Source organism: Myotis myotis, unplaced genomic scaffold, assembly GCF_014108235.1.
Source record: "Myotis myotis isolate mMyoMyo1 unplaced genomic scaffold, mMyoMyo1.p scaffold_m19_p_12, whole genome shotgun sequence".
Classification (NCBI taxonomy): domain Eukaryota; kingdom Metazoa; phylum Chordata; class Mammalia; order Chiroptera; family Vespertilionidae; genus Myotis; species Myotis myotis.
The window spans coordinates 17052177-17076875 of record NW_023416316.1 but is presented as its reverse complement, the minus strand read 5'-3'; the positions used below and the strand labels follow the sequence as shown (position 1 = coordinate 17076875).

The window sequence follows — 24699 nt, the reverse complement described above, 5'->3', positions numbered from 1 at the left end:
ACAATAGAAGATTTAATCTTAGAAGAGCACATTTCAAAAATCTGCAGTGGATCCTAGTCAGGTAGGTTTTAGCCTAGTTCTGGAAACTTTTCTTTCAATGTTTGGAATTCAAAGGTCTTTTAAAAGAATTTTTAAAACTATAAATAAGAAGCTGATTAGTCAGAGACCTAAATATCTACAATCAAGTTACTTGATTAAAAATAGTCTCACAAAGATGAGAAAACATCCTGAACCAATGTATTTAACTGGACTCCACCTGTCCACTTACTTTCACACTTGGCACTTGTCTGTGTCCACGTCTCGTCGGGGTTGCAGGTAATGACGGCCTGGCCCTGAAGCAGGAAGCCTTCTCTACACGTGATGGACACATTCTGGTCCACATAAAACTCTTTTTCAGAGAGCAGAGCGTTCTCAGGAATGACAAAAGGGACAGGGCATGGGTTTGCTGTTAAAAAGAAAAGAAAATGCTTACTGCTATTTCCCCTCTTTTCTTAATTTATTTCTTTGAAGGCACAGGATGAGCCCTCTAAGAGGGTTAAAAATATAGAGCTTCAAACAATAGACACAGACTCGTTTGGCATTCCCATGAAATTATTTGGGAGAATAAATTATTTAGATAAGATCTGAAAACACCAAGTATCCAACCATTAACACATGGTCCTACACCTCTAAGAGGGCAAGTTAAATAGTGTTTGATTATGGCCCACAACATTTTTTAGACTGGTTCTGATCCGCCCTGGGGAAACAAAGGCATGCTAGAAAGCAAGGAGTGCATCAAACATTCTCTTACTATCTGGAGAATATTAAGGCATAGAGTAAATGCTTCTCATGGTCACTCTACTTCCTTTTACTGAACGTCCTTCAGAAGGATGAACCAGGGGGTCATCAGACACATCGAAGTGAATGAATCTGACTTTAGACCTTGCTATTAATGGTATCAGAACTGAAACTGTAGAGTTTGCAAGGCTTATTGACAAAAATTGATTCATTTTTCCAGGTCTACAGGAAAAATGGGAAATGATAGTGGAACAATTTCCTCCTGCAAATGTGTGACACACATATCAACGCATATTTCAAGCCATTTCAGTGCTTTCTTTTCCCTCCATGGGCACAAAGGAAGTCTTTGTGAGGGAGGTAATTGCCAGATGAATCTTAAAGGCTCAGTCACTGTATTACAGCACTTGAACCAGAACTCTCTCAATTTATACCTTGCTCATGAATATTGTTTTCATTCCAGTGGTTATAACTAACTAGTGGCCGGGTGCACAGATTTGTGCACATTGAAAGGAAATTAATTAGAAGGTGGTCGGTGGGGTGGGACTGGGCGAGATCGGCCAGACACGCCCTGGAGCCAACCTCCCAGGGTCCCTTCCCAGCCAGCCAGCCACACCTGGGGCAGCACCGTGGCTTGCAGGGCATCTGCGGAGTGAGCAGGGTCCCTCCAATTGGTGTGGTCCCTCACCCTGGCCTGTGGGGATCAGGCTGAAACCGGCTCTCCAACATCCCCCAAGGAGTCCCGGAGTGAGAGAGGGCACTCTGCAAAGTTGCTGTCATTTGGCAGCTCCAGCATTGAGCGTCTGCCCCCTGGTGGTCAGTGTGAGTCATACCTAGCGGCCAGATGGTCACTTAGCCTTTTATATAGATTATCTTTATGTATTAACTAGAGTCCTGGTGCACAAAAATTTGTGCACTCGGGGTGGTCCCTCAGCCTGACTTGTGCCCTCTCACAGTCTGGGACCCCTTGGGGGATGACCACTGCTGGCTTAGGCTCACTACCCAGGGGATTGGGCCTAAGCTGGCAGTCAGACATCCCTCTGGCAGCCCGGGAGCCCTTGGGGGATGTCCACTTGCCAGCGGGGAGCAGGCCTAAGCTGCAGTCAGACATCTTTAGCGCTGCTGAGGAGGCGGGAGAGGCTCCCACCACCACTGCTGTACTGGCAGCCATCAGCCTGGCTTGTGGCTGAGCAGAGCCACCAGCCTGGTGGGAGCACAATGACCACCAGGGGGCAGCTTCTGCATTGAGCGTCTGCCCCCTGGTGGTCAGTGTGTGTCATAGTGACCAGTCATTCCCAGTCTTTCTGCTGTTAGGGTCAATTTGCATATTACCCTTTTATTATATAGGATAGAGGCCTGGTGCATGGGTGGGGGCCAGCTGGTTTGCCCTGAAGGGTGTCCCAGATCAGGGTGGGGGTCCTGTTGGGGTGCCTGGCCAGCCTGGGTAAGGAGCTGAGGGCCATTTTCAGGCTGGCCACACCCCCTTCAGGGAGGGGATCCCCGCTGGGGTGCCTGGCCAGTCTGGGTGAGTGGCTGATGGCTGTTTGCAGGCTGGCCATAGCCCCTTCAGAGTGGGGTCCCCGCTGGGTTGCCTGGCCAGTCTGGGTGAGGGGCTGATGGCTGTTTGCAGGCTGGCCAAGCCCCCCAGCAGGGACCCTCACCCCATGAGGGTGTGGCCAGCCTGAGTGAGGGGCTGATGGCTGTTTGCAGGCTGGCCAAGCCCCCCAGCGGGGACCCTCACCCCATGAGGGTGTGGCCAGACTGGGTGAGGGGCCAGCACCTCTGGGCCACAGCCCCCAGCCACCCAAGTTCCCAGTGGAGGCTGGCTGGAAGCAGGTATCTGGGATTTATTTATCTTCTATAATTGAAACTTTGTTGCTTTGAGCAGAGGTCACAGCCGGCCAGGGCAGGCGGGAAGCTTGGCTTCATCCATCACTGGGGCAACCAAGCCTCCTGTTTGCTCCAGCTCTGTGGCTGCCGGCCGCCATTTTGGTTGGGTTAATTTGCATATAGTTGCTCTGATTGGCTTATGGGCATGGTTTATAGGCGTGGCTTATGGGCGTGGCTTGTGAATGTAGTGGAGGTATGGTCAATTTGCATATTTCTCTTTTATTAGATAAGATGCTTATATATACTTTATTCATATTCCACATTTAGCAGATTTTTTTTCTTCACCCCTTTCAGATCCTCAACCAAATTCACTATACATACAGTCAAATCTTTTTCATTAAGTTGCATTTTTCTCTTAGTGCCTTACACTTGTAACCAGTCAAGGAACCTGATAAAAGCTGCTTTGCAGAGGAGACATGTTAGAAAACACAAGCAGATTTTAAGACACCGCAGAGTATGTGGCTTGGGTATGCACAGATTGCTTTCTCTGGGCCAATCTCTCTTATCACCGAGTTCCCACTATGATTTAGACATTTGGGGAACTCATCGAGAAACCGAATCTGATTAAAACCTTTCTGATCATAAGTCAACACACACGTTTGCAGTAAGGAACTGGGTGGCTCCAGGTTCCATTTTCAGTGCAATAGGCCTCGGGCGACCCTTCCAGACTATAGCCTCTGTTGCAGGAATACACCACGCTGGGGCCATTGGTGGTATTTTCCATCTCAGTTTTCCCGTTCAGGAACTCAAGTGGAGCTTCACAACTGATCTCTAAAAAGAAAAAAGAAAAGCTTCAGATCAAATGCATCTCCCAATTCTCTTTCCTTCTTTTTCTATAATTGCTAAAGGTACCCAATGCACCATATAAAATGTTATAGCCTACTCAGGTGTGAGGCACATTGACAGGGGCATTGAAGAAGCAAATACCCCAGCATGCATAAATTTTATATTAATACATGCAGGCAATTAAAGATTGCTATTTTGCCCCATTGACTCTAGCTGTAGTTATGTATAATGCTGGCTGGGGATGTGGATGAGTGAAGGAATTCTCATTTATTAAGTTGTTTCCATGGCCAAGAGCTTTCCAGACATTATCAAATGTATTTCTTACAACTAGAAATAAAATACAGACTGTCAGTTAAATTTGAATATCAGATAAACAACAAATAAATTTTTAGAATAAGCATGCCTCAAATGTTGCATGGGACATATTTATATTAAAAGGCATTTTAAATCTGAAGTTTAAAAGTAACTGAGTGTCCTTTTTGTTTGTTGGCTACATTTACACCCTTAGTCACAACTCTGAGATGATGTCATTTCACAGTTGAAGAAAAGTGAGATTCAGAGAGGTGAAATAATTTGACCAAGGTCATACTGCTTCTAAAGAGAGATAAAAGATAAAAATTATTAGAAGGTAAAATATAATAGGAAAGTATAAAGCACAAGGAATCATGAGCCTGACCAAAAATTCAGATAAGGAGCATTTTATATGGCTTCTAAGGATATAGACTCCATAAACGGATGGTTAGTTTTAGAGCAGTTACAAAGCATGGCTTTGCACATGTGAGAACTGTTATTAGCAGGAATGTGCTAGGAGGATAACAGGATCATTCTTTCTAGAGTCTTAAGAAATGGGATTGAGTCTTAATTTGATGATCTTGGTGAAGGTAGGGGAAGTGGTCTAGACCAGTGCGTCTCAATTTGGGCTGCACACAGGGGTCCTGGGGAAGCTTTATGCTGAGGGGCCTGTCCCAGACCAAATGAATTGGAATCTCTGTTGTGGTCTTGCTTTTAATATTTCTTTAAAAGTTCCCCAAACGATTCTCATGCTGACTCAAAATTAAGAGCCACTGATTATATAGATGCTAACTGACTTCTTTGGGCTTCTTTCAGCCTGGTTAGTCCTTGGACCATGAACTTGAACTAGGTCAGTACCCAAGAATCACCAGGAAGCTTCAAAAACATATTGATATTGGATCCTACCCTCTGAGACTCTGACCTAAATGGTACAGGATGCAGACTGGGCAAAGGATTCTCCAAAGTTCCAAGAATATTTCAATGTGCGGAAGGCTAATAACCAGGTCCAAGTCACTGCTTTTCAAATTGCAATGTGCACAGGAATCACCTAAGGATCTCATTCAAATGCTAATTGTGATTCAGTGGGATTGGGGTGTGGCCTGAGAGTATGCATTTCTAGCAAGATCCCAGGTACTATTGATACTGTTGGTCCCATGGGCCACTCTTTGAAGAGTACCGTCTAGGGCAGTGGTTGGCAAACTGTGGCTCGCGAGCCACATGCGGCTCTTTGGCCCCTTGAGTGTGACTCTTCCTCAAAATACCATGTGCGAGCATGCACGTACAGTGCGCAGAAGTCGGTATTTTGTGGAAGAGCCATAAATAATCAAGGGGCCAAAGAGCCGTTGTGGCTAGCAAGCCGCAGTTTGCCGAGCTGCAGCTTGCTGACCTCTGGTCTAGGGTATCCTATGCATTTGAACAGGCTTCCCTGAAATCTGATGGCTACAGATATCAATCTATTTAATAATTTAATAAATATTATATGAGGATCTTTCAAATTGGGATGCTCAGTGTGAGCACTATTTCCTCCAAAAAATATTTTGTGTTTTTTATATGCCTAGGGAAAAAGCACACAATACAGTATATCAAAATAGCAATAGTTTTTAACCTTGAGTGTGTGGGGAAGCAGGGGACTTGGTTGGAAAATCTGTAAGGAGGAAACTGTGAAAGGTCGGGACCTCTAGGGGGAGTTGGCTGAAGACAACCACCCTGCCTTGACTTTTCCAAACAAGTCTGAGCCCCCGGGTGTTTACTGGAATCTTTGTTTAGTCTTTAGACGTCTTTGCCTAAAGGACACTGCATATGTCTTCTCAAGGATGCTTACCCTACTGATAGTAACTAATAGTTAATATTAGTTCAAGCTGTTGATACAATAAAAGCCTAAGGAGACAGGTGAAAGGGGCTATCTGGTTTCTCTAGCCAGACAGTCCCTTAGCCCTCTCTTTCACAGAACCATGTGTTAGAGTAATCATTCATCCATCAGTCAGGGTCTGCTGGTCAGCCCCAGCATGAGTGGTGGGATTAAAACTATTATTATTATTTTTTTTTGCTTATTTCTGCCATTTTTTTTGCAAATAACTTGTATAATCTGATTTAATAGTTAGAAAGAGGAAAAACAGAAAAAAATAGGATTCAAGTAGAGCTTTTTATCATTATCTTGCATTTCAGAGAGAGAAACTAGACTAACCATTGTCATTGTAGTTTGACTTAAACCTGCTGCAAACTGAAACAACTTCTTCACATTTCCTATGCAGGCATACCCATTTCCTTTCCCCTCCCTATACCCCTCCCTTATACATGCACACACTTTTTGATCATAAACAGTTGAGACAAAAATGCCATTCTGTGACTTGAGATGTTACTCAATATTTAAAAAAATATTTTTCTATATAATATTTATATAACTTTTTGAGAACAAAAATATCATATAACCTCTACGGAATTTCAGCCATATAATATTTCCTAAAAGACTTAAGATTTATATATAATGAAATCAATTGATTAATCTACCCCAGAAGGTATGTTTGAAATGACAGTGAACAAAGATTTAAGTACCTCAAGTTCCAGTCACAGCTCTGCCACCAAATTAATTTATGACACTGGCAGGTCACTTCACCTCTCCTAGCCCCATGTACTCATTGAGCAAGATGAATAAATCTTACTCATATTGATGTAGTCCAGCCTAGTTAAGCTAGATCACCTGAAAGGTTGCTTAGACTAGATTGGTTAAGAGGCCCCTTCCAGTGTGAAAATTTGATGACTCCCCCAGGATTGTTAAGAGAAAAAAATATTTAAAAGCTTTTCACATTGATTGATTTGTAATTATTGTATCTAAATACACTGCCTTTTGGCAGAGGAATCATATGGGTCTTTGTTGCTAAATACACTTGACTCTTCCCATAAAATGAGTTAATGTAAAATTCCATGAAAAATGTGAATATTTAATTATTTAACATATGTGCCAACATCACTTTAGGAAGATGTCAATATTGGTCAGTACTGTCACCAAACACCAACAGATCTAAACTTTCTAATTTATAATTATCTGGGGGAAAAACACAAAATGCAAATAAATTCAATAATTAACTATTCCAGAGTTAGTCATCTTGTGCTCTATTCCAACATAATCAATGATCTCAACTATAGTTGTTTTTTTTTTAAATATATTTTATTGATTTTTTACAGAGAGGAAGGTAGAGGGATAGAGAGTTAGGAACATCGATGAGAGAGAAACATTGATCAGCTGCCTGCCTCCTGCACACTCCCCACTGGGGATGTGCCCGCAACCAAGGTACATGCCCTTGACCAGAATCAAACCTGGGACCCTTCAGTCCACAGGCCGACGCTCTATCCACTGAGCCAAACCGGTCAGGGCATCAACTATAGTTTTTGACCCTTTTATTGATTTGATGTCCTTCAGCAAAAGTCTGAGGTCAATTTTTTAAATTACAAAACTGCTTTGTAAAGACATTGTTGTCTCATTGTTATTCTGTATCTCCTATATCATTTTTGGGACTCTAAGTGCCATTTGACTTACTTTTGCACGTTGCTACCTCTCCACTCCACTGTCTGTTCTCCTGACAGAAACGTTCAATGTTCCCCTGTGAATCAATGAAAAAAAGTCATCAACATGGTCATAACTGTACAATGGAAAGCTAATAAGGGAATGCAAAGTAATCATAGCTGTGAACTTGACTATCTGGGCATTGAAATGCTTAATAAATTCATTAAGTAGACCTAGTTTAAGAGGTAGATTTAGAGTTGCTAAAATGTTTTCATCAAATTACTTCAAAATTCATATCCTGGCTGACTAGTGTAATTAAGGTGCAAGCTTTATTTCACTTTCTCTTTAAATGACGACTAGTTATAACCAATAGTAAAGACTGAAGAATGTGTTTGAAGTGTCAAGGAGGTATATTTGCCGAGTATATTTTAAAATTATTTTGAAAATACTTGAGTGGTACAGCAAAGAATGAAATTGTGTGTTGTTTTTTTTTTGTATCTTTGAACATGACACATGCCAAGATACCTTATTGGTACGAGGATTGAATTTTTCAACAATTTATCCTATATAAATTTACCCTAATAAGGGCACAAGCATTTAAAATTTTAAATATTTTCGCCTTAGCTGGTTTGCTCAGTGGATAGAGCGCTGGCCTGCAGACTAAAGGGTCCCAGGTTCAATTCCAGTCAAGGGCATGTACCTTGGTTGCAGGCTTCTCCCCAGCCCAGGCCCTGGTCAGGGATCATGCAGGAGGCAACCAATCGATATATTTCTCTCATGTTTCCCTCTCTCTTCCACTCTTCCTAAAAATCAGAAAAATATCCTTGGGTGAGGATTAACAAAAAATAAAAAATTTTTAAATACTTTGGGTAAAAGCTTCCCAAAATTTACTTTCCTGCCTTGTGAAATAGAGTAAAATGAATATAATTTACTTGAAAAATTATTTATAATTATTATATTAAATATACTTTTTGTATATTTTTCAATATCCTATTACCCTTAGGGAGTAAACAGACTGTTTGCCCCCTATAGCTATTATAGGCTTATATATCATTATTCTTTGATTTCTGTTACAATTTTTATTAGTCTTTGCTTCTTCTTTCTTGTTTATCTTTTACTAGAGGCCCAGTGCATGAAATTCCTGCACTCAGGGGCAAGGGTCCCTCAGCCCTCCTGCGCCCTCTCACAGTCCAGGAGAGGCTCCTGCCACAACAGCTGCGCTTGCCAGTCATGAGCTCCTACATTGAGCATCTGCCCCCTGGTGGTCAGTGCATGTCATAGTGACCGGTTTTTCCACTGTTTGGTTGATTTGCATATTAGCCTTTTATTATATAGGACTAGAGGCCCGGTGCATGAAATTCGTGCACTGGGTGGGGGTGTGGGGGGGTCCTTCAGCCTGGCCTGCGCCCTCTCACAGTCCAGGACCCCTCGCTCCTTACCACCCGCCTGCTCACTGCTCCTTACTGCTCAGCTTGCTGCTCCTTAGCACTGCTGCTGCCACAGAGGCAGAAGAGGCTCCTGCCACTGCCGATGCACTTACCAGCCATGAGCCCAGCTTCTGGATGAGTGGCACTCCCCCTGTGGGAGAGCACTGACCACCAGGGGGCAGCTCCTGCGTTGAGCATCTGCCCCCTGGTGGTCAGTGCATGTCATAGTGACCAGTCATTCCCCCAGTCGTTTCACCCTTCGGTCAATTTGCATATTAGGCTTTTATTATATAGGATGGTAATCATCAATGTTTCTAATGATAATTCTTTTCATGCTTTAAATTCCTAATCTCTGGAATAATAAACAAGATACAGTAAATAAAATTCTGAAACATTATGAGTTTAAAAAAGATCAGGTTCTAAGTAAGGTATTAAGGGGTTTGACTCTAAGTTGAATATATGAACTTCAGCATATGAATTCTGTCACATGCTTTTTCATTGCTCATAGTCCTTTGGACATCTCATTGTCTTAAAATTGTGCCCTACATTAGCAAGATGTCTGTAAAGAACCTATCACCTCTACTTTGGTTTTTATCTGGATTCACTGATGCCTTTCACCCTTATTTATCTATTCAAAATATTTTCTCTAAGCTTTCAGATTAATTACTGACACATCTTTACCTGTTAAAATTCCATCGACTTTGATGTTATGACACTGTCCTGATTTTCCAAGAAAATAATTCATTCTATAAAATTAAATGTTTCCTAAATGATGTATTCATTATTTTCTTCTTATTGAAAAACCTTTTTTTTTTTTTTTTTACATGTTCATTATAAAAGGTTTGGAACATACAAGAAAAATAGAAGGTTTTCCAGGATTCTTCATCTAGAGATAAACACCATTCATATTTGCTATGCTTTTTCTAGGCTTATGTACTTATGTATGCACAGGGAAATATATTATTCTAGCTTGTGAATTATTTTTTTAAATTAATTTTGAGGCAGTATATGCCAAGTCATAAAAGCCAGTTAACTCCCCACTGATGTGGGCTCTTCCAGAGTACACTATACTCAAGTAGTTAATTTTAATTAATAGTTTAGTATTTTTCTCAGTAATATTTTTCCTTGTTCTCTTTCCTCTAATGATTTGAATAATAATATTCTGTTTTGACTAAGATGATTTTTATGCCAGTAAAAACTCAAATCTATTTTCTGTAACTATTGATGTAAAAAAATCAAACACCATCTGTTGATTCCCTCCTCAGTAAGCTGCAAATTTTATCACACTGTTCCTTCTTTCCTTTCTCTCTCTGTTTCTGTTCATATCTTGCTTTTGATGAATGTAGCTGGAATTTTAGATCTAGATGAGTATTAAATTTTTTTAATGTACCTGCTTAATCAACAATTAGGTTAGTTATATTAAGTTTTAGAATCAAAGCAATCACTTTATTGCTTACTAGCAATGGTTTTATAACATGACTACCCCATTTTTGAGTTCTGTATTTTCATTTATTATCCAGTATTTCAAGAAGATTGGATGCAAAATAAAATTTTTGAGGTTTAGATAGTTCCAAAGAATTGTGTACCTTACATATAAATGACAACTTATTTACATAGTCAAATAATTTAACATCAGTTGTCTCAATTGCTTTGTCTGATTTTGGTAATAACACCAATACAGGAAGTAATAATAATAAGTACCCTATAACGAACTCAGACAATGCACAAAGGGCCACGCTCACTACTTTATTTCTTTTATCTTCAGCCCTTGCAGTAACTTTGCAAAAGTGGTTATTGCATTTCTACCATAGACAGGATGAAATAAAGGCTCAGAGAGGTTCGGCTGGTTCCCAACATTTTCATCCAGCAAGAGTGAAGACCTGTAACAGAGGTCTTCCAGGACCAAGTCCCTATTTTTTTTTTTTTTTTTTTGATTTCAGAGAAGAAGGGAGAGGGAGAGAAAGATAGAAACATCAATAATGACAGAGAATCATTGACTGGCTGCCTCCTGCACACCCCACACTGGGGATTAAACCCACAACTTAGGCACATGCCCTGACTAGGAATCGAACTGTGATTTCCTGGTTTATAGGTCGACGCTCAACCATGGAGCCACTGCGGCTGGGCCAAGTCCCTATTCTTAACCACTTTCCCTTCTACTGACCTTTGGTATATAGGTTACTTGTTAAAATTACAAATCCCACTCGGCCAGCGTGGCTCAATGGTTGAGGGTCGACCTAGGATCCAGGAGGTGACAGTTTGATTCCCAGGTTGTGGGCTCGATCCTCAGTGTGGGTGTGCAGGAGCAGCCGATCAATGATTCTCTCTCATCATTGATGTTTCTCGCTCTCTCCCTTCCTCTCTAAAATAAAAAAAATATATATATATTAAAAAAAATCACCAGGTCCTGTTTGGTTTAGAAGGTCTTGTCCTATGAATATCCACTCCTTTTTATAACTTCCCAGATGATTCTCAAGTAAGTGGCTCTTGAACCACACCTTAAGAAACATAATGGCGTGTCTATACAACCATGAGGCACAAAATGTCTGGCTGCCTCTATTTTTTCCCTAATATGAACAGCTTTGATGATAATGGCCTAAATCCATTAACTGGCATGAGTTGCAAATTCTGGGATTTATATTCTGTAATTTGTTACCTGGAATACTTATCTAAAGGGGAACCTCCCCTTCATCTACTATTTGGTGATTTAGCAGTCTGGGTAGCATGGAAAAACATTCTTCCCTTTTTGTTGTCTGTTTTCAAAATAATGGGTTTGTTCATTACCAATACATTTTTTTTAGCATTATCGTAGGTCTAGTATTAGTCACGACACATTTGATGTGTTTCAGTCCATTGAAGTTACTGTCCTATTGATGCTAAAATGGTGTCCTTTTTGCCCGTGGGAGCCTTGTTCAGGTGGCTCCTCAGTTTCTGTAAACTGAGCCACTGTGGCCGGGCCAAGTCCCTTGTTAAAATACAAAAATACCTTTGATAGGTTCTTTCCTGTCTCATGTGACAAGATTTTCTAAGCGAATCTTTTACACTTCTTGTCCCAGACCTGGAATCAGTTATTTCTGCAAGTACCTGGATATTAATGTATTTTTAAAGAAGTTTCTCAGGTAATTCTAACATGTAACGTGGAGTGAGAACAATTGCTACAGCACCTCTCTCAATCTTGCAGTTAACACCAGGACATTCCCCCAAATTACCTACTTCCTCAAATTTAATGACCCACTAGTTTTCTACATATTTGTTTAAATCTTATACTACCTTTTTTCCTTAACAAATTGCAAAATGAATACTCTCCATGAAGAACAACTGGGTTTCAAAAACAACTTTCCAATTGCAACCAACTGTTACATTATTATTATCTTTTCTTTCTTATAATTTTCCAATCTTTAGAAGAATTTGAACAAGATCCATATAAGCTCAGTTCCAGTGTTCATGGACCTATCTTATGACAATTCTTTGATTGTGTGGTCAGAAAATGGAATGCACTATACAAATTTAACAGACCACTGGCAATGAATAGTTCTGCAAAACCTACATTTAAATACCACGACAACAATAAGAACAGAGAGGAAGAGTTTCCTGAGAAACCAGATGACACCATTCTGAAATGTAAGACAGATTTCTTAAATTTCTAAGTTTGATGATATCGTCATGCTTTCATCAAAACTGATTGCAGCCTTCCTACCAAAGTAATTAGGGAGACGGAGGTGCTGCTGATGGGGTTTTAATATTACAAACCAGGAGTGGTCATGAGACCTAACCTGGTCCTTGGTTAGAACTGCTGTGAGGATTTTTCAGGCCAGATCTGCCACGTGGAAACCTGGCATCTCAATCAAGAACCTGTCTAGGTGTTTGAGCCCACTGCTTGAGGAAACCCTAGCTTTGCATACCTAAATCCCTATTGTCACCTCCCCAGGGTGACAGATGGACTGCCTGTTGCAGAGTCTGACCAACAGACGGCTGGCAGAATATGACCAACAGACGGCTGAAACGCAGGCTTAGTGTCAGTCTTATGGTTGGCATACTAACTTCTCCCTTTACATGGCTTTGATTTTCTTTTTTAATTCAAGACTTACTTTGCTTTTTAGAATTGTAAGTCACCATAAGTATTCCTTGTAAAGTATTAGTGTAAAAGGCAACAAAGTATAAAGGAATATTTTAGGACCAAAATCAGTGAAACAAATCAGTGCTAATACTAAACATGTTCCCAAGTAGACTGGAAAAACAAATGAATTCTGGTTAGATGGTTTGTTTGCTCACCTCTAATTCATAGCCGGGCTCACACTGATAAATCACCGTGCTTCCAAAGCTGTATATACTGCCAATCACAAATCCATATTCTGGACTTTCAGGTTTCCCGCAAGAAACTGGACTGCACGATTCATCAGAAAATGGTGGCTCCCAGGCGCCATCAAGCTAAGTAACAAATAACAGTTGTGAGTTATATTTAGGAGTTAAATTGTATGAGTGAGGAAATATGTCAATATTCATTGCATAGCAGGATGATCTCCAAAATGATAATCAAAAGGACCTAGAATCTGGTCCTACTTCTGCTACTTACTGTCTGTGGCCGTGATAAACACATTAATTATTATATAGTTTTTATAGTCATTACTAAACAATGTTGGACATTTCTTAAGCATATAAAATAAGCATTTTCTCCCTAATAAAATCCATTAAAAAAACAGTAGCAGCAAGGAGTATGTTTTCATTATGATGCATAAGGGCTGGGTGGTTTCTGTGACATACCAATGCACCCTTGTATTTCACAAAATTCTACATTGTATTTTAAAGTTTATGAGAAACAGCAAATTTTAGGCATACCACTCAAAGTTTAAGAAGATGGCTTCCATTTCTCCATTCCAACTTGAATACTTGAAAACATTCTATTATATATTTTGGAGTCACATAGTTAAAAAAGTGTATGTATATCCACATACACCCATAAGCTTTATTTCCCGACCATCATGGTTAGAATGAACATTTCTCAGCCCTCTATTTAGGTAAAGTGAAGTAGGCACAGATATTTCCTTAGACTGTTATTCTCTTGCTAATAGTTTTGTCTTCTTTGAGGAAATAGTTCATGAGTTGGATAATTGTCTAAAACAGGATTTGAGGCAAAGCCTTTTATTCTACATTATCAGCAAGAAGTAATTATGTATACATATATGCCTGCATCATAATCAATCATTCCCTTAATGTTGGAAATATAAATTGTATCTAATTTTATACTATATATAGTGCTTCAATATTTCTGAGTTAATCATTCTAGGTATTTTTTTAGTAACTTTTAAAATGAGATAATATTGTTTTCTTTTGCTATATCTGGAATTTATTTTGGTACATTTTAATTTTCTCCCTAACGGTAAGTTAACTGTATCAGAATAATTTGTTTACTAATTATTCCTTTCTCTGCCTTGTGATGATCTACTTTTGACTCATTTCTTTTCTTCTGTTCGTTTTTCCTTTTACCTAGATTTACACCAATACCACACTGATAGGAGTTTTGTAATTCTGTAATTTGTCTTAATTTCAGGAGGAGCTAGTCCTATTTAGTATTCATTTTTCAGAATGCATATTAATCTTTTCATGCATTTGTTTTATGAACCATAGGACCATTTTGTTATATTACAATAAAATATTTTAGGCATCGAACATAATTTTATACAATGCATACATTTAAATATTCAGAAAGGGTCTATTCAGACCAAAAACTAAACCAAAACTCAGCTGATTGAAGGTTAGGGGTCATGCTATGTGTGGAGAAAGTAAACGAATTACTGACTTGGGAAAACGAGCACAGACACCTGTAAGGCAGGGTCCTTCGGGCACGTGAGAGGCCATCTCCTCGTGCACACACTCTCAATGGGAGGACATTGAGTGATTCCTGTAAGTGTGCTGAGGCTTTGCTTGGTTCAGAAGGCTCAGGGTCTTTGAAAAAGTTTCCCCTCAAACTGCTTCATTTCTAAATCTAAGAGGGAACATCTGGAACTCTACCAATTTTGAGACCATGGCCACTTTGATGTTCCTATTCCCAGCAAGGTTGCTTTTAGGCTTGGCAGCAACAAAGCATTGAATATGCATGATTTACAAATGGGAAACTGGAAGGAGAAGGAAATAGTTCTCAAGTCCCTCCTATATGGCAGGCATATACTAGACACTTTATTACATTAAATAACGCAATCCTTTCAATGGCAGATATATGTAAAAAAGAAAACAAGGTCACAGAGCCTAAAAATACTTGAGATGAAGTTCAAAGCCATGTTTAATGGAAAAGCCACTCTATACCATGCAGCATTCCTCCCCCCCCTACCCCAAACTCCAGCAAAGGAAGATCATATCAATGATTTATTTTTCTTTCTTTGGTACAACTTCAGGAAGCCAGGAGAAGGGAATGCCCTAGGGCAGTGGTCGGCAAACTGCTGCTCGGGAAACCGTGGCTCATGAGCCACATGCGGCTCTTTGGCCCCTTGAGTGTGGCTCTTCCACAAAATACCAACTTCTGCGCATGGGCCACGAAGTTTCAATCGCACTGTATGTGCGCACCCGCACGTGGTATTTTGTGGAAGAGCCACACTCAAGGGGCCAAAGAGCCGCATGTGGCTCATGAGCCACGGTTTGCCAACCATGGCCCTAGGGAGTTGGCTGCCTTCAGTGCTGAGCTAGACACTTTCCCTCATTATCTGTATAGCTTTTCATACTGATCATACAAGATATGAATTACTATAGATTTTTCTTTCTTTGTTTTTTAATACTCACCTGAGGATATCTTTTTTTTTTTTTAAGGATCTTGGGCTTTATTCTAAGTGTGATTGAATACCATTATCCAACAGTAGAAGAATGGGTTAGTAAATTAGGTGCCCCACATCAGTGATTTCCAAAGTGTATTCTAAACAGTTATTTGTGGAACAGACATTTCACTGTATATATTTTTTTAAGTTTCATGTAAAAATTAATTTGAAGAAAATGTCCTTTTTTCATCTTTTTCCTTAAAATATAATATTATAGGCTTTGAAAAATCCTACAGTAAAGGACATGTTTACTTTTACAACTTCTCAAAGTTATCTGACCTCATAGATGTTTTATTTTCCCCAAGTAACATCCGTTAAAATCCCAAGAAAACTAGCATTCTAAAAAGTATCTTTTGGTAAACATTGCTATATACTAGTATACATTTGATCATATATAGAAAATCCATAGGAAAATACAAACCATATGATTGAAACCATACAAAAACATGTATGCATGAGAAGGTAACATGAAATAATTAAAATATGTGTTGCTTAGGATGACAGATTCCACCTGAGGATATCTTTCCATTGATTTTTAGAAAGTGAAAGAGAGGGAAAGATAGAGAGAAATATAGATGTGGGAAAAACACATCAACTGGTTGCCCCCTGCATACACCCTGACCAGGGCCTGAGCCAGGGAGGAGCCTGCAACCGAGGTATGTGCCCTTGACCAGAATTGAACCTGGACACTTCAGTTTGCAGGCCGATGCTCTATCCACTGAGCCAAATCAGCTAGGGCTCTATACATTTTTCTAATAAAGAAACTAAAGCCCAGAAATTTTAAGTAACTTTCTTAAAGTCACACAACTCAAAAGAAGCAGAATCAGAATCTGACTCCAATTTCTGTGTGTTTCTATAGCCTCCGATCTTTCTACTAGAACTGGAAACCTATTTGGAATCATCAGGGCTCATTTCTATACATAGACTCTTTTGAATATCTATGTGTAGACTATATAACCATATGGCTAATTTTTCGTGAATATCTTGTTATAGATATTTTAATATTTTATTGAACTTTGCCTCTTTTTATTGAACCCTGCCTTGGTATTTTCGTTAGTTTAAAAACAGGAATATTGGAAAGATGTATTTTATTATATTTCTATCAAAAGATTTCTCAAATCCTTTGACATGATTGGAAACATGAGGCATCTTTTTTCTTTTCTTTTTAGGACAGTAAGATACTGTTTGTGTGAATATATATCAATGAGTTACATTTACACGTCCTAATTAAGACAGACGATCTTACCTGACATGTCGATATGTTAACTCCCTCATAGGTGTAGCCTTCTGCACATGACACAGAAACTTGCTGGTTCACACTGAAATCATCCCCATGAACAAGTACACGTGTGATGTTTGCTGGCAGAGAACATTTTTTGGGACTACAGGAGATTCTCTCAGGGGACCAACGGCCATCTTTCTGACAGGTGAATGTATCTATGTCTGTATCCATCACATAACCTTCCAGACATCTGCAACAGATAGGCAAAAATAAATGCCTTAAGGAGAGAACCGTGCCCTTGGTGAACTGTTCTTGAATGTAAGATGCTATTATAAGGCTCAGTAGGTATTTTGTATGCTATACCAAAACTGATGCAAGCATCAGGTGGAGGCATTGCCATGCAAAAACACCAAGATGATAACCAGATAAACCCTTTGTTATCCACATTAAGGATTAGCCAAGATTGAAGTTGCTTGAAATGTTGTTATTATGGACCTTCATTGTAGATGATATCACTACTGAATTCATGTTTATTCTAAAACAGCTAATAGTTAAAGAAATTCTAGACAAAGTCCAAAGTAGACTCAACTACTAGTAAGAATATAGCATAATTAATATTTATTGGGTATTTACTTTGTGCCCAGCACTGTTTTAGGTCCTTTACATAGGATACTTCGTTTAATCCTGATTAGTAGATACTATAATGCAGGGGTCCTCAAACTACGGCCCGCGGGCCACATGCAAATACAAATATTGTATTTGTTCCCGTTTTGTTTTTCTACTTCAAAATAAGATATGTGCAGTGTGCATAGGAATTTGTTCATAGTTTTTTTTTAAACTATAGTCTGGCCCTCCAACGGTCTGAGGGACAGTGAACTGGCCCCCTGTTTAAAAAGTTTGAGGACCCCTGTTATAATGTCACAGTAGTATGGCTATTCAAATTCAAATCAACCTGGCTCTAAAACTCTATGATTTAAAAATTTTGCATTTATTTATTCAGCATAAATAATATTTACTTATTAAATTCCAGTCACTGTTCTAAGTGCTCTACAAATATTAACTCATTTCATACTCAAGTCATCCCTATGAGTAGGTACTGCCATTCTCTGTATTCTCATTTTGTAGATGATGAAACTGGCACAAGCAAGCTGAGATTTCTACCTAGAGAATCTGGCTCTAGAATTAAATCATTTAATTAGCTAACATTTATTAGGTGGATATGCTTTTTTTAAAATTTCACAAATTACAGGCCAAGTAGGAGTCAAACTTGGAGCAATCCATATCTCTAGTAAGTGATTTTGACCAATCACTTTTCATTTTACAACTCTTTTGCCCTCATCCGTTGGAAACTTTGAGTCGTGGTCTTACCTGAGCTTCACTTTACTTTCATAGGTGTGTGCCTCTCCAATTGCCACTGCATTGGCAACAGACGGTGGGGGTCCACAGGACAGGGGCTGACAAACTGGATAAGGCTGGCTCCACAACCCTTTCTCGGTGCAAGTCAGATCTGAACTGCCCTGGATGACATACCCAGGTCTGCAGCTGTAAGTTATCACATTTTCTTCCAAAGAGTCACTCTCACTGATGAATGCATTTGGTATTGTTGGTAGAGAACCACAAGACATGTGTTCACAGCGGGGGAAGTCAGAGCTCCACTGGCCGTCGGCTTCACAGGTGATTTCAGAAGGTCCCAGGAGCTTGAAGCCTTTAAAGCACTGAAGCTGAGCTGTCTTTCCACAACCCAAATCTGTTCTGTTGACAGTTCCACCTTGAATGACTGGAGTGAAACACCTGCAAGGCTGGCAGGAAGGTGGGCTGCCACTCCAGGAGCCATTGGAGAGACACCTTCTTGAAGGACTTCCATGGAGCTTATAACCGGAAAGGCACTGATACTGTATATGCCCCCCATGATAAAAGGAAAAGCCATTAGGGAAGCCACGGGAAAGATCTTCAGGAGGTCCACAGTTAACCGGTTTACAGAGAGGAAACTCTGCATCCCAGTTCCCATCTGACTGACAGGTGAGTTTTGGAGCACCGTGCAACACGTAGCCCTCCTGACAGTGGAACACCACTTCCTTCCCAAAGCCGTACTCCAGGCCATCCATCACCCCATTTGCCAGCTGAGGTGGGGTGGCACAGTTGACAGGCACACAGATGGGGGTGGTTCCACTCCAACTTCCATTGGCCAGACAAACACGACCCCTGGCTCCCTCAAGTAAGAACCCTACATTGCAAGTGTACTCAACCTCTTTTTGGAATGTGTACTCATCTCCTCTCACCTGGCCATTGGCTAAGATTGGGGGTGAACGACAGTCCACAGGAATGCATGCTGGCTCATTCCCATCCCAATTTTTATTTTCTTGGCACGTTCTCCTCTCAGTGCCATTCAACACATACCCGGGATTACATTCATAGTACAACACACTCAGGTATGTGTAGTTGTTTCCTCTGATGGAGCCATTTGTAACTGGACTTGGTTTTTTGCATGCAATGGCCTCACAGTGTGGGGAAGCACCACTCCACTCTTTATTCTGTAGGCAAAGTCTTATGTCGGAGCCCACCAGAATGTACCCGGGTTTGCAGCTATACTGGACAGCACTGCCCATGGTGGTCTCTGTAACATGTAAAAAGCCATTTTCAGGAGCAACAGGCAAGTCACATTCAATTGAAATGCAGGATGGTGCACTGCTGTTCCAAGTTCCATCTTCCTGGCAGATTAGCACAGGGTTCCCCAAAAGTTCATAACCTGGATTACAGGTGTATGAGACCATGGTGCCATGTAGAAAGCTTGCTGAAAGTGGAGCAGGAGTTGAGTTTTCCCAGGTTTTAGCCACTGCTTCCAGATAATGATGAGGGTGAGGAGTCAGATATGGAACTTCCATCATATCTTCCTCTTGGTCAAAATACCCCTGACCATCCTTGAGCTTAGTATAGTCTCCAAAGTCAATTTCAGGAGGGAGACCACAGTCTATGGGTACACATGTTGGGCTGGAGCTTGACCATCCTGACTCTTCACAGGTATGCATGGCATGACCAGCCATCTGGAATCCAGGGAAGCAGCTGTAGATGATCATGGAACCATAGCTATAATCTGCACCTTCTACAAAGCCATTATCAATGGGTTGTGGGGGGTCACAGTGGATGGCACTGCAAGATGGGACATCCACATCCCAATCACCTGTCTCTAAACAGGTCAAGGTCTTGGGACCTTCGAGCCTGAAGCCTAGGTCACAAGAGTATGTAATGGTTTGTCCAGAGTATAGGTTTGTGTGAGAGAATTGTCCATTCAAAATCTCCTTGGGCTTTGGACACTCAATGGGTTTACATGTTGGTTTGCCTCCAAGCCAGTGACCATTTTCTCCACAAAGGATGGTAGTATTTCCCACCAACTCAAAGCCTGGCCTGCAGGTATAGAGAGCTGTGCTGAGATAGGCAAGACCATGCACATCAATGATGCCATTGAGGATTTCCTCAGGTTGGGGGCATTCCACTGGGACACATTCTGGCAGTGGAGAGCTCCAGGTACCGTCAGCTTGGCAGAGGATGGTAGGATCTCCTCTTAGGAAAAAGCCATCCACACACGAATAGTTGACAGTACTTCCAAAATGAAGAGCAGAAGCAGGAGCAGGGACACCAAAGGCAATTAGGGGAGGTGGGAGGCAAAGAACCATCTTACAAACAGGAAAAGAATCATTCCATTGCTGGGATGGCAGGCATTTCAGGACAGAGGGGCCCTGGAGGACATGCCCTTCTTTACAGGAGAGCATCACCACTCCCACCTCCGCAGTCAACTCTTTCAGCACCAGCTGGTTTTCCAGGAGGGGTGGATCTGGGCACTTGGTGGGCACACACTTTTGGTTTGGCTTCTTGTTCCATTTGCCAGATTTCTGGCATGTCCAAGAGTTATCTCCAATAAGTTCATAACCCTCATTACAGAAAAACTGAACTTTGGACCCCACTTCAAAATTGTCTCCTTTCATGTAGCCATTCTGGATCGGGGGAGGTTTTCCACAGCTGAGAGGGATGCACGACAGAGGGGATTCACTGTGCCAGTGGCGATTGGCTTGGCAGACAAATACAGGGCTTCCAATTAGCTTATATCCCGGGTTACACCGATATCTCACTTCACTCTCAAAGACCCTGCCAGTGACATGCTGCATGACAGGGAGAAACAATTAAGTACAATTTGTATAACAGATCTTATGATTAACTAAATACACTGAATAGTAAAAACGAACTAAACTAAAATGCCTAATTTAAAATGAATCAATTAAGACAAGCAAATAAGGATTTATGTTTTTTTCCAGTAGGTCCAAATGCTATTTTTAAAATAAATTCAAAGGACAGTAGGAAGTCAAATTAGGTCATCACTACTGCAGAAATGATTATCACAGTGCTGAGCCCATAAGTAAAAGATAAGTACTAAGTGTCTAAATTGATGGGTGAATTTTTAAAGTAATACTGAAAATTGTAAGTTACTTCGTAAGTTCAAAAAATCTTGCTGACCAAAGCAACACTATAGTTCGTTGTTTTAATCACGAAAGAGTGAACACACATTCAAACATACTTTATTTGTTAATTTCATTAGACAATTTAAAAAGCCAATGAAATATTTCTCATGGATATGGTCGTAAAAGTACTGTCAGAGTTTGATACTCATTCTTAATATACTTTTTAAAAAACTGCTGCTAAAACACCAACAAGGGAAATTAAAAAATACTATTGAAGTTTTAAACAGAATACTTAATATTCATGATCTCAAAATTCAAATAAGTAAGTGTATAATAACAGTTTATTTTTAGGTGGGACGAAAGATGAATTAGTTATGAAACCTTTAAAAGATTACTATGGGTCTTTGTTAGTGATAAAGGTGAAGACTAGCTTCCATGCTGTAATGAACTTCTTGCTATTTGGACATAATTACTTGTTATTTTTACTTATTTATTGCTTGGTCACCCCTCACATGCGTCAGCATCAGGCCATTACACACCTAACCTGTACTGTTAAATACTATACTTCCAGTGCTTACCTGGCACCAGTAGGAGCTCCAGAAATATTTGTTAAATGAATAAATAAAGCCTCCTTACATATACTATAATCCTCTTCCAAAGGAAATCTAATACATTTGAGCAAATATCTTAAATAAATGGCTCTTCCTGTTGTTTTGTTGCTTTTGAATATAAAGGACAACAGGTACTATGTATGTGTTGGCCTTTAAAAGGTGTTCAATTTAAATATTGTCTATTTAAAATGGCTCTTGTTTTGAGGGAATACATTTTCCTTCTTTCTGGATGGACTTAATGAGAAGACACATACTAGTGAGAAGGCAGGACATGTGTGGGTGTAATGTAACCCTTTGTCCATCCCAGTAAAATTACTTTTAAACCCACTAAAACAAGCCTGCAAGAACTGCATCATAGCGAATAGATGGCTTAATCCCATCTTTTGTCTAAAAACTAGAAATGATAATAGATTTCTTTTGACCTTATTTCTATAAAATAAAGTACATATCCATCTTGGAATAACTTCTATAAAGCAAAATCTATTAAAGTTGGTTTATTCTAACAATAGTTAGGGTTGAGATACTGCTATAAAGTGCTTCAAATGTGTATATACTAGTAGAATGCAGAAAGCTAATATGTTAGAAGGATTCATATCTCTATGACCTTTTCTCCAATATTCAATACCTACAGATTTAGCTACTTCTGTTTTTCAACAATCTGTTCACTGGCCCTGATTTTTAAAATAAAGTATATATATATTTATATTTATTCTATATTCCATAGTCTTGATTTCAGAGAGGAAGGGAGAGGGAGAGAGAGATAGAAACATCAATGATGAGAGAGAATCATTGATTGGCTGCCTTTTGCATGTCCCGCACTGGAGACTGAGCCTGCAACCCGGGCATGTGGCCTGACCAGGACTTGAACTGTGACCTCCTGGTTCATAGGTCGATGCTCAATCACTGAGCCATGCTGGCCGGGCTGGCCCTGCTTTTGAATTCCAGGTTAGTCACACTGGCTGGCCTTGAAAGTGAAGAAAGCCATGGACCACTTGCTAATCAGTCTCTTACCTCCAGAAAGCCATTCTCAATCTTAGGTGGCTCACTGCAAGACACTGGGTGGCATGTAGGTATGGGGCTACTCCACTGTCCTGTGGCTTCGCAGGTGCTCTTCTTCTCCCCTTTGATGTAGAAGCCCCTGTTGCAGCTGTAAGCCACCATGGCCCCAAAGCTGTAGTTTGATCCACTCGCATAGCCATTCATGATGCTCGGTGGTTCTCCGCACCGCACGGGGATGCACTGGATGGACATGGGGGAGGGGTTCCACTCCCCGCCTCTCATGCATTCAATCTTTGCTGAGGTGTTGAGTACGAAACCTTCCATGCATTTGAAGCTCACAACGGAGCCTGCTGCAAATTTTGCTTTGCTTATAGATTCCAAGATGCTGTACGAAACAGATGGGGGTTTTTCACAGAAGTGAGCTATACACCGGGGCATAGCCTGACCTTCTGGGGGAACCCACTTGCCCTGGGCATTGCAGAGCAGCTGGGAATTGTCTGCCAGGCTGTAGCCATCTGCACAGTAGTAGAATGCAATGTCGCCAAATAACCGATGGGCAGTCTCTGGAGAGGCGTGGTCCACGTAGGGAGGCTCGTCACAGGAGACAGCCAGACACTGCTGGTTACTTCCACTCCACTTGCCACTGGCCAGGCATTCAATGGTGTCAGGTCCAGCGAGGGTGTAGCTATGAGATGGGGGCAGGGAGGGGGAGGGAAAGAAACAGTAAGGATAATATTTGAGAAAAGGTATTTGTGCCTCTTTATTTGGTTTTTTATTATCTTTCCTATAGCAACTCTACTTTTATTCTTTAAAATAGTATTTTTTATTCAGCTGATTGATCACATGATTTTTAATTGGGATATAGAAATATATCTTGATTTTAATATTCATGCTCTTTCAGAAAGGGAAGTGGATTGAAGATTATTGCAATTTAAGGAACTCTAAAACTTGTGACACACGTCTTTAAAAATAAAATGAGTAAGCTATACCCGTTTGACTCAGTTCAAAATTGGAACTTCATCTGTCTTTAGATGGTTTTCATTGGTTGATTTTATCACTAGTCTTTGAAACAATCTCTTATGAGCCATATGTAGCCTACAAATAGCTCACAGTTACACACTTACTTATATTCAATGAACTTTAAAACAGTGATTATAATTTTAGTCTCCTTAACCATGTGGTTAGCACTGAAAGCTGTGTTCTACATATGGCTCTGCTATTCAACCAGAATGAATTATGCTTAATAACTCTCAGTCTTTTGTACAGGATGGTTACCCATATATGACATACTTGCAAAAATCTTAAATTATTCTCAAGTGCTCTCTCAATGAAGTAGAACAAAATAGTATGGTATGCAGTATTAGAATAATTATATCTGAGTCATTCTTATTTTTATTCACACTCTCTTACTGAATGGAAAGGTAATCAGTCTATCATTTTGATATTAATAAAGGGTGAGGAGACCAAAATAATGGGGTACATAATTCAATCTGTTTAGACATATTAATTTCTTCATTTTATAGATGAATGAATGATTATGTAGACAGGTTAAGAAACCTGCCTAGAGTCACACAGCTATAAGCAGCAGTTAGGATTTGAAGTTAGTTTATTGGATTCCAACACTTATACCTTTTCATAACATTGTTCTGTCTCTTTTCCTCTTTTAAAATGGTTAGACAACTTGTGGGCATCCTTTGGAAACTGTATTGCCTTATTACAACTACAAATTATTTGACCCACCTTTCAGGAAAGATTTTTAAGTCATTAGTTAGCAAACATTCTCCTGAGGTCCCTTTGGGTTTTATAAGAAATTAACTACTAGAGAGAGGTTGGAATTCCTTCACCCTAGCAAGCAAGGTTTATGAAATCTATGAGATCAAGGGAAAATGATAGAGCATCAGCAGAGGTGTGTGCATCCACCCTACCTATGATCACATATATTA

At 40.2% G+C, this 24699-nt stretch overlaps 1 protein-coding gene across 2 annotated transcripts in view; it reads right to left on the bottom strand.

Moving 5' to 3' along the window:
* The window catches only part of SVEP1 (sushi, von Willebrand factor type A, EGF and pentraxin domain containing 1), a 148638-nt gene that overhangs the window by 14152 nt on the left and 109787 nt on the right, over window positions 1-24699 (bottom strand). The window contains exons 37-43 of one of the 2 annotated variants that reach the window (XM_036330047.1): window positions 22769-23441; window positions 18064-20849; window positions 16720-16945; window positions 12943-13098; window positions 7277-7340; window positions 3262-3435; window positions 269-445 (exon numbers count right to left, since the gene is read on the bottom strand). In XM_036330047.1, the coding sequence (XP_036185940.1) occupies window positions 269-445; window positions 3262-3435; window positions 7277-7340; window positions 12943-13098; window positions 16720-16945; window positions 18064-20849; window positions 22769-23441 (4256 nt within the window). Of the gene's footprint in view, window positions 1-268; window positions 446-3261; window positions 3436-7276; window positions 7341-12942; window positions 13099-16719; window positions 16946-18063; window positions 20850-22768; window positions 23442-24699 lie in introns of those variants that run through there. The other variant, XR_004971183.1, reaches the window with a different exon arrangement.